The sequence below is a fragment of the Benincasa hispida genome, chromosome 3 (assembly GCF_009727055.1).
Source record: "Benincasa hispida cultivar B227 chromosome 3, ASM972705v1, whole genome shotgun sequence".
Lineage (NCBI taxonomy): Eukaryota > Viridiplantae > Streptophyta > Magnoliopsida > Cucurbitales > Cucurbitaceae > Benincasa > Benincasa hispida.
The window spans coordinates 28,937,856-28,948,573 of record NC_052351.1 but is presented as its reverse complement, the minus strand read 5'-3'; the positions used below and the strand labels follow the sequence as shown (position 1 = coordinate 28,948,573).

Here is a 10,718-nt window from a genome sequence, read left to right as displayed (position 1 = left end):
TTTGGGTAAGGTTAATTTGAGTCATTTTGGTAATTGAAGATTGGAGTTACGTCCTAGAAATTTGAGCTTATTTTCGTTAATGTGTGTAGGTTCTAATATGAAATTTTTACTAAAGGTTGCTTTGCTTGAATATATTGTCTGAACCTAATTTAAGGTAAGTGATCTTACTACTAGAACCGCCACTGAGTCAGGTGACCTAGACTGTAACATGTTTTTTGAATTGTTTGGATGGAATTTAGAAGTATGACATGATTAGAACCAAGCATGATATTGTTTGATTTGTCCATTAATATTGATAAGCATGATATCAAAAGAGTCGAGTTATTAGCACAATTTTATTTACATATATGTTTATGTGTGGGACCCTGAGACATGTACTATAATGTATGTTAAGAATATAATTGATGTTATGATAAATGCCATGTTAAGGAAATGTCAGCTTACGCTCCTAACACAATCTTATTACAACTCCGTGAATCGACGGATTCACAACTATATTACAGCTCCGTGGACTAACAAGTTCCCAACTATATTATAGCTCCGTGAATCGAAGGATTCACAATTATATTATAGCTCCGTGTTAGGACAAGTTAAACCGCTCACTAGACAACCATCTAAGAGTGGTTAAAACTATGTGTCTCACTTATATGTTTGCATTTATTGGACATAAATGCTTAGCCTGACCCTGATAGTGAGGTTACTTACTAAGTTTTATACTCATCCTTTCTTTTTATATATATATATATATATTTAGGTAAGGGAAAAGATAAGCTAATGAATGATGGGAGGAATCGGTGAGCTGCACCAAAGGGACTAGTTCTCAATGATTCCACTCAATCTTATGATTTTTCAACTATTTACGTTTGGATCTATATCTTGATGTTAGACAAAAAAATTTAAGTTTTTTATTATTATCTTCGTAAATGTTTTCAAGGGACCCAAATAAAAGTTTTATTTATTTTTTTATATATCAATTTTATAAATTGTTTTGAAGTTGTCATTTTTGTTTTAATAAATTTACCTCAATGGTCAAAATGCTTTAGTTTTAAATATGCATTTATGAAGTAATGGCCCTTGTTAGAGATTTCGAAAAGTCAAGTTGTTATATTGATGCACATCCAGGGAAAAGGAAACATAGTGAATATTAGAGAAGCAAAGTTTTAGGTCCCACCAGTTTAGGATATTCAGTTCATGTTGCATGTGTTTGCATAGCTTAACCCCAGTAGTAGAGTTATTTATTGAGTGTTCTATATACTCATCCTTTCATATAATATATATTTTTTTTAGATAAAGGAAAGAACGTATCGAACGTATGATAAAGAGATCTGTTGATAATATCATGGGACTATAGGTAATGTTTCCACTCAATGTCATGTTTTCTGAAGTGTTGAATGTCAAAAAGGGAACTACTGAGTTTATAGTTTTAAATTTAAATATATTTTTTTAACATTTTAGGGATCCCGAACTAAACTTTGTTTTAGAAATCTTTAGATTTTGAAATTTTATTTATTTAGAAAATCTTTATTTTGAGTTTAAAGTGCCATCTAGTTTTGGTTTCAAAATTTCATGCATGGTAGTAATGACCTCAATTAGAGATCTAAAAAAGTCGAGTCGTTAGTTGGGTCGTTACATCTACTCTCGCATAGGTAATATTGATTAAGAATATTTTGTCATTACTCTTCTTGTAGAACAAGATATCAATAGTACCTTAATATCAACATATCACACACTTTACAACATCCTAAAAATGGGGAAAAAAAAAAACTATAAGTTTCTTAGAGTATCAGCTATGAATTATCAAGCTAGTTTATCTATTGAATGTAGATCTTGGGATCTCTAGTCAACTAGGTTAAGTTACCACTAGATAACTCATTTCATAAGCTTTAGCCAAATTTTCCTTGATATATATGTCACTTGCTCTCTTGATAATCCTTTCGTCAAAGGATCTGCAATATTGTCTTTTGATTTCACATAATCAATGGATATTATTCCATTAGAGAATAATTGCCTCATCAAATTATGCTTACATCTAATATGTCACGACTTGCAATTATAGACATTATTCTTGGCTCTTATAGAAGCCACTAAATTGTCACAATAAATACATATTGCACTTATAGACTTTAGCCACAATGAAATATCTTCCAGAAAACTTTAGAGCCATTCAGTTTTTTCTCCTTCTTTATCAAGAGCTATAAACTCTGATTCTATAGTAGAAAGTGCTATATACGTCTTTTTTTTCTTTAAGATTTCCATGATACAGCTACTCCACCAAAGACCCAATTAGCATCACTAAATCCTTCCAGTACTCGTGGATACCTTGTATAATGCATTCATAGTCTAAAGTGTACTTCAAGTATCTTACAACTTTAACTAATGCATTTCAATAATCATGCTCACAATTGATGGTATATCTTGCTAATCTTCCAACTGAATAGGCAATATCAGGTCTTGTACAATTCATTATGTACATTAAGTTACCAATAACTCTAGAATATTCCAGAGAAGACACACCTTCATTGTTATTTTTCTTCAACTTACAATTTGGATCAAATGGAATAACAACTGACTTACTCTCAAAATGATCAAATTTTTTGTATCCACGTGATTTCTTATTATTTGAATTCCAAGGATAACATCAGCAAGACCAAGGCCTTTCGTAGCAAAGTTGGATTTCAACATCCTTTTAGTGGAATCAATGGTACTTCTATTTGTACCCATTATTAACATATCATCAACATACAAACAAATAATGACATACTCTTGATCTATAGTTTTAATATAGATACATTTATCACACTCATTTATCTTAAATCCATTTGATAACATAGTGTGATCAAACTTTTCATGCAATTGTTTGGGTGCTTGTTTCAATCTGTAAGGAGACTTGACAAGTTTACAAACTTTGCCTTCAAGTTCTTTAACAACAAACCCTTCAAGTTGTTCCATATAGATTTTTTTTCATCTAAATCTCCATCTAAAAATGCAACTATTACATCCATCTAGTATATTTCTAAATTTTGTAAAGTTGCTATCGCAATTAACATCCTTTTAGATGTAATCCTCGTCACTGGAGAATAGGTATCAAAGAAATCTAGTCCTTATTTTTTATGAAAACCTTTAGCTATAAGTTGGATTTTGTACTTATCAATAATGTCGCCAGCCTTTAGCTTTCTCTTAAAAATCTATTTACTCCCAATTGGTTTACTTTCAGGAGGTAAATCAACCAATACTCATGTATTGTTCTGTAAAATGTATTCTGACTCATTATTGATAGCTTCTTTTCAATAATAGAAGCACATGACAAATGTTCATAGTAATTTATGAGTGCACATCTAAATTCACAAAATCAGAAAAATTAAAGAATTGAATACTATGGACGCGCATGTGAATGCACACACCGAGTCAAACTATGAACATCCATTTTAGAAATAAATTGGAAATAGGTTAAAACAAAAAAGGTCAAACAACCATTTAACCAGAACTTCATTGCAAAGAACAATTACGTAAAATTAACTCTAACATCTACGTTATATTTATGTTAAATAAGTTTTTTGAAACTTTCACGAACAAACAAACAATTTAAATTTTTTTTATTAAGAAGAAAAAAACAATAGAGTAACATGTCTTATTTATATAATAACTTGGTTACGGCATTTGGCTTTGGCCTTGCTTGTTCGGTTTTGGCTCATTCTTTTGATTGCAGATTATCCAACCCCGAGCAATCTTAGTTATTGGTGGGGGTTCGGTCCATTAGCAGGTCTTTGTTTACTCATTCAGATAGTTACTGGCGTTTTTTTAGCAAGTTATACCTTTCGTCACCACTTTGTGGAAAATCGTTAGGTATGAATATGTTAGATACCTGTGACTCGATTGGTGAAATAGTATCTCTCTCCAAAAAAGCATGTTTTTTTTTACCGCCGCACAAAGAAAATATTTTGTTGCGAATGAACATCCCGAGAGAGACCGTCTTCTACTTCTAGTCGATATAATGTTGGGGGTTGACCTGCGGGTTTCCCAAGCCCCTGAGCTCATCAATGAAAATATTCCATCGAAAACAGTACGATGTTCCGAAGTCGCGTCTGAGCACACGGAAATGCTGCACTACTAGAGCAACTGCTAGTATTTCATTTTCCAGATTCGGGAAGGAATACGAATGGTTTATGCTTTTGATTATACTGTTTACTTTGATGCTAGAAGAAGAGTTTGACTTTCTACCTCTACAGGGGTACACATTATCTTGCCTATTCTTTCCTGCCTTAAGGTGAGATAAGTGAGGTGGGTTGGCGCTTCGGTCAAGAGGCGGGATAGCGTCCCACCTTCCTGTCTTGACTGGTAGGCACAATCGCTTGAGTCTAGTTCTTGAGCGAAGGAATCTCCTGCTGATGCTAAGGTTAGAGCAGCTCTGCCCTTTCCTGGAATCACTCTCTATGGGCTAGTAAGAAGGCGTGTTCAAGCTCTCTTATAGATGGAAGCGAATGCGCTCTTTTTGGACAGCTTTTCAATAGAACATAGAGCTCTGCCCTTCTGGCTGTTCTAACGAGGAANCCTTAATCCATCCAGTAAGCGGCTGAGTTAGCCTAGCCTACCCTACTAATGTATTGTATAGTAGGGTATAGTAGGCGAGCGAGTTAGCGAAGACGCTTAGGCTAATAGATAAGAGAGGCCGCTATCGCTATGAAAGACTATCATTCACAAGCGGAAAGTCATTCAATGCATTCATTCGTGGTGGTTCCCAATACGAACGAGTCGCTTCTAGTATAATAACTTGGTTAAGTATAAGTCAACTGATACGAACATCAACAATTACATATCCTACAAAATTCAAATGTGATCTAACATTTCCTTTTCCATTGAAACAGAATCAGTCTTGTTTTCTGTATCCTGGCAACTCATTTCCTTCCGTTTTCCCCATAAAACACTATAAAGGCTCAAGATCAGCAACATGGCACCTATTATACTGTTCAACATCAAAAAGAAGAAAATTATATATATTCTTTAAACAAAGTTTAAATCATTACTAATGGAATAATCCATCAATATAATTAATGAATTCCTCATCTACCTTCCCAAGCTAACTCCATCATTCAAAAGAAATTCTGAGCCAATGAGTGTGAAAATGAGATTGAAGGGTGTGGTAACAGCTTGGAAAACTGGACCCTTCTTTTTTACCACCCAACTTGACAAATAGTTTGCAATGCAAATTACAAAAATTCCCTGCAACAGAAAAGTTCTAATTGATTTGGCTAATCATTTATATATATTAATAATAAAGAGTCACAATTTGAGTGTTGCTCAGCAATAATTAATACATACTACTTTCTTTAATTAAGATTGAAAGCTCCAATCCTTCTACCCCATTTCTTATAAAAGAAAAAGAAAAGAAGCATACACAATAAAGAATAGCAATGAGGCAAATGTTCCAAACCAACTTCCATTGAGAAGGATTTCTTTCAATTGCAATAGCCACCACAAATGACTGAATGGCACTTGAAAGTGTTTGTCCAAACGTTAACACAAGTGGAGATGGACAAGTCTTCAAAACCCAAGCCTGAAAGTAAAATATTATATCAAACCAAATAGAGTGTGCTACAAAAAGATTAGTACAGTTCAAAATGCACCATAGTATTACTCGTATAAAAATGATATAGATTGAATAATATCGATAATTAACCTGAAGGACAAACCACAAACCCCATGAAAGGGTAGAAACAAGAAGCAAAAAACAACCAAGAATCCATGTTTTCTGGGAAGAAACGTGGGATTGATGGGTTTGAAAAAGGTGAAAATTGAAGAGTGGTTTGAAATAAGGGCCTTTGTAAAATGCAAGAACTGCAACACCAGCAATGCACAACATCATGCCTCCAACTTTTGCCATTCCACTTGATTTCCTTATCTTTACTTTCTCCATCCTGTCAACAATACACACACATATATATATTATATTCAAAGTGTTCATGCCTTAATAACTAAACAAATTATATATTATATATGTTCTTTATTTAATTAGAGTAGTGCATTTGGTAAAAATTCACCCATTTTGGATGATTAGAACTTTTGTTTCCCTAAGATTTAAAGTGTTGGGTAACAAATAAAAATCACTTTAGAAAAAAAAAAAAAACTAAATTGTCTAAATAAGTTATTGGTGAATATGAAAATTTAGAGAGATATAGGTTAAACAACATTATAATAAAATAAATATATTTCTTTCTTCCAATTAAAAAATATAAAAGTTTGATTAGATTCATTTGAGTTGATTTTAGGGAGAACTATGCGCTTACAAACTATATCAAAATGATAATTATTTGGTTTTTTTTTTTAAATTGTGCTATCAACCTCGAGGTTTGAGTTCAATCTTTCCACTCCGTATATTAAAAGATGAATTAAAAATGTAGAAAAAAAAATCACGAACTAATCTTTATAGCTTTCAAAACTTGACTTGGATTTTGAAATAGAGAACTTTTAACAAATATAAATTAGAAAAAGAAAAGAAAAACATAGATAGAAATAGTATTTAACTATTTATAAGCTTAATATTTCAAAAAAAAAAAAAAAAAAAAAAAAAAATCTAATAGGTATTAAACGAAGACTTACCTTTTAAAACTTTTTGGGTTTTGAGACAAAATCAAAATATAGACAACATAACCTTAATCTTCAAAAATCAAATAGAAAGCCTAAGACCTCATTTAATAATTATTTGATTTTTTTTATTTTGAAAATTTATTTTTTTTTTTCTGTTTTTAGAAAACAAAAACCATAGATGTTGGATGACCATTTTTGGCTGTCATTTAAAAACAAAAACAAAAAGACACGTTTGGTAGTTGGTTTTTAATTTCTTTTTTTAAAAAACTGAAACAAAAAAATAGGTTTGATAATTATATTGTTTTAATCAAAATAAGTTTTGATGACTTTTTAAATTCTATACCTTTTTTTTTTATAAAAATGAAATCAAACAATTTTTACTGTAACCTTCCATCTAATACAGACAATTATAAAATTATATCTTTAATTCAACTTTTGTTTTAAGAAAAAAACGTATTGATAAAAACATTATCAATATTTTATAAAAATGAATTAATCACAAACCAAATGAATAAAAATAACATAAATAAACATTTTAATAAAACACAAGAAAATAGTTTCGTTTATAATACAACAATGAAAACAATTAATCTAAACTCAATGAATTTACGTTGTTTTCTTAAGATAACTTTGTTTCATATAAGATACTTAATGTGATATGATCCATCATCTCTTAAGATAGGACAAATTATTAATGTGTAAATGCAACACTTCAATCAAATGATTCGACAAACACCATCGTGTTAACTAATGGTAGTAATTGTATATAAAAGAATTAAGAATTGAAGTAACAATTCTTTATATATNATATATTTGTATTTTTAAACTTATAAGAAAATCACGTATTTAAAAACTATTAAAAGAAATTCAAATAATCATATTTTTTTTAATAAAGAAACATATTCTTCCACTAAGATGGTGTTTTTCACCCAACAAAATACACAATCTTATCAAGAGTTATGGTTTTCTAAATTTTAAAATGATAATAATAATTTATTTATATTTTTCAATCATTCTAATTTTGGATTTTGAAATTGTTCGAAAACTCTTTAAAATATTCTTGTTCAAATTAAAAATAAAAAATAAAAGTTGATGTGAAAATGAAGTTTAGAACAAAAATTAGACATTATTTTTCATTCAATTTTATTAAAAAAAAATGTTAAAAAAATTGTATCTATGAGGATTTGAATCCAAGCATGAGAGGTGGGAGACAATCACCAATATCATTGGGCCAAAATTCATATTACATTAAAATTCAGAACAATTAAAAGTAGTAAAACAGAAAGCAGAAAAATGTTGCAGAACTGGGGTTTGAACCCGAGCAAGAGAGGTGACAATCATCGTATTTAATCAAAAACCAATTAACTATCAAATAGCCCGTAAATGATTTAGAATCATATGCGACTTTTTATGTGGTAACAATTTGTTAAGATAAATAGTTGTGAATTGTTTATTTAATTTATTTAGGGGAAAACTAAAGATTATGGGAATTGAACCTTGAAATAAGAGCAAAAAAGAATGTAAAACTAAAGATTATGGTAATTGAAACTAAAGATTATGGGAATTGAACCTTGAAATAAGAGCAAAGAAGAATGTGGTGACAGGAACACAATTAAAGGCTGCAGCACCCAAAGTTGCTGATGTATACTTAACTCCTAACCCATAGGTATTCAAACCCCATGTAAACCTGCACTTTTTACACATTAAAATTGAAGTTCAATGAGATATATATATATAGTATATATCTTAAATTCAAATAATTATAAACTAGTATATAATTAATTGTACAAACCCCAAAAATGCCTGCATGAAAATCTTCCATATATCTCCTACTGATAAACATGCCATTTCCTTTCTACAATAAATCATGGAGAAAAGAAAAAAACAAATTGGTTAGATCTGTTGTTTTAAAAGATCACAAACGACTACGTTTTTATCAAAGCTTTCACCTATTTTCATCACTTGGAGGATTACATACACGAAAATGATTAAGCCTAAATCATGGCTTTGATAGACCATTAGTTTAATTAAGAACTCTAGATTAATAAAGACGATGGTCAACTCTCACTTATCTATGTCCTTGATCAGGATATACTTTGATCGCAGTTCCAATATTTATAAATAATAAAATGAAAATCAAAAGTATTATGAAATGGAGGTGACATTAGTTCGATTTACCTTTTGAAATATATGGTGGGGGGCAGTAAGACAAGAGTCCCAACAGTTTGCCTGTAGAAAAGAAAAATATAAGTATTCATACCAGAAGCAAAAGCAGCCTTTGAGAATAAACTCATCCCAGCAAAAGTGATTTGGCAAACAATAGCAGCAAAATAAGGCTTCTTTGAGTCCATTTCTTTCATGAAAAAACAAACAACACAACTAATGTGTTTTCTTTCTTCCTTCAGCTTTGTTTGTGTTGCTTAAGTAAAACCAACAATCAAAACCTCACTATTCACAATTAAAAAAAGAAAAAAGAAAAAACGCATATGCTTTTCCAATTTCCAACCACTTATGTTGGAATATTAATTTAAAAATGCATATTATTCCAATATGCAAAATCATTTCATCTCCTACCAGTGCTTCACCATAAACTGAAGATGTGTTTTTAGTGGGAAGGGTATTGTTCATCATTGGCATATTACACACTGGAGATTCTTTCAAAGATCTCTTTATTAAGATAATGTTTCTTAATTAGGCAACTAATCTACTTTAGGCTCTTTTTTTTCTACTTGCCAAAACTTTCTAATTTTTCAGAATCGTTTTCTAAAGAATTTTCTTTTCAAACATTGTTGGCCAGACAACAAGACCATATCACTTCGTTATACTTGTTCATGTATATATATCCAGCTTTATTGTCTCTCTTGTTACAAAGATCTGATTATTAAACTCACTTTGATAACTAATTAGTTTTTTTATTTTTTCTATTTCTTTAAATTAAATTTATAAATATTAGTTTCACTTCTAAATTTTTTTTTTAAAGTTTTGAAAGTTACTAAAAATAGTAATTTTCAAATTTTGGTCTGTTTTTTAAATCACACTAATTTCGAATGATTCTTCCAAAAATCTGAAAACCAATATACATTTTAGAAAATAAAAAATCAAAATGAATAGACTTAAGGGAAACATCAACGGTATTCCAAGGAACATTAGATTTGCCATATTACCACTTTTATTTATGTGATCCACTGCTTAGTATAATTGAACCTTAATTATTTTAAAGTCTCTACAACCTTAATAATCAAAACTAAAGAGCTATGAAACAATCGTCATATAGATATCTCCCCCAAATTTTATTTGTACAAGTAGTGCTTTCAGTTGATGAAAATTTCATGAAGATTTATTCATTTTTTTATGATTTTTTTTTTTTTTTTTGTGAAGAGATTTTTTTGTTTAATGATGATTCTACAAATAAATTAGGGCATGGGTAAAACGGTTTTCATTATTGATAAAATAGATAATATGCATATATGCAATTTCTTTAACCTTCATAGTGGAGAGTGGTTGTTTCCAGCTTCACCTCTCACCTTTTATAAATTAAATATCTATTATTGTCACATGTGGCTTGTTAATTTATAACAAAATAGAAATGCTCAAAGGTTTTTTGTTATAACAGTTTCCTATTTTTAGCTTTATGTTTCTATTTTGCTGAATTGTAGTAAGAGTGGGTTGCTATTTGTTCTCCTTTATTTTTGTGGATGTAGTTTAGCTACTATTTAAGCTTAGCAGCATTATCAATAAAAGACAGTTTGTTGTGCGATTCTTTTTTGTTCTCAACATTCTGGTATCAGAGCCAAGGTGGTTTTGATTTTTCAAAGCAGCAGTTTTTGAAACTTTGCAGCAAAATGACTACGGAAGGAAATAAGAATGAAGGAAGTTTTGTACAGCCGGAAATTCCACGTTTTGATGGTCATTATGATCATTGGAGCATGTTGATGGAAAACTTCCTTCGATCTAAGGAATACTGGGAGTTGGTCGAACCTGGATATGTTGAACCAGCTAGCGAATTGTTGCAAACAGAAGCCCAGCGAAAGAAAAATGATGAGATGAAGCTAAAAGACTTGAAAGTAAAGAATTATCTCTTTCAAGCCATTGATCGTACAGTTTTAGAAACCATTCTCAAGAAGAACACTTCTAAA

The 10,718-nt window shown here is 30.4% G+C and overlaps 1 protein-coding gene across 2 annotated transcripts in view; it reads right to left on the bottom strand.

Annotated features, from left to right (window-relative positions):
- Window positions 1–4,727: 4,727 nt before the first annotated feature.
- LOC120072940 (WAT1-related protein At5g64700-like) overlaps window positions 4,728–10,718 on the bottom strand; it is a 17,487-nt gene continuing 11,496 nt past the window's right edge. Inside the window, exons 7-13 of one of the 2 annotated variants that reach the window (XM_039025472.1) lie at window positions 8,761–8,811; window positions 8,375–8,437; window positions 8,153–8,269; window positions 5,675–5,912; window positions 5,393–5,551; window positions 5,066–5,217; window positions 4,728–4,960 (exon numbers count right to left, since the gene is read on the bottom strand). In XM_039025472.1, coding sequence (XP_038881400.1) covers window positions 4,825–4,960; window positions 5,066–5,217; window positions 5,393–5,551; window positions 5,675–5,912; window positions 8,153–8,269; window positions 8,375–8,437; window positions 8,761–8,811 — 916 coding nt within the window. In that variant the 3' untranslated portion in view covers window positions 4,728–4,824. The remainder of the gene's footprint in view (window positions 4,961–5,065; window positions 5,218–5,392; window positions 5,552–5,674; window positions 5,913–8,152; window positions 8,270–8,374; window positions 8,438–8,760; window positions 8,812–10,718) is intronic. The other variant, XM_039025473.1, reaches the window with a different exon arrangement.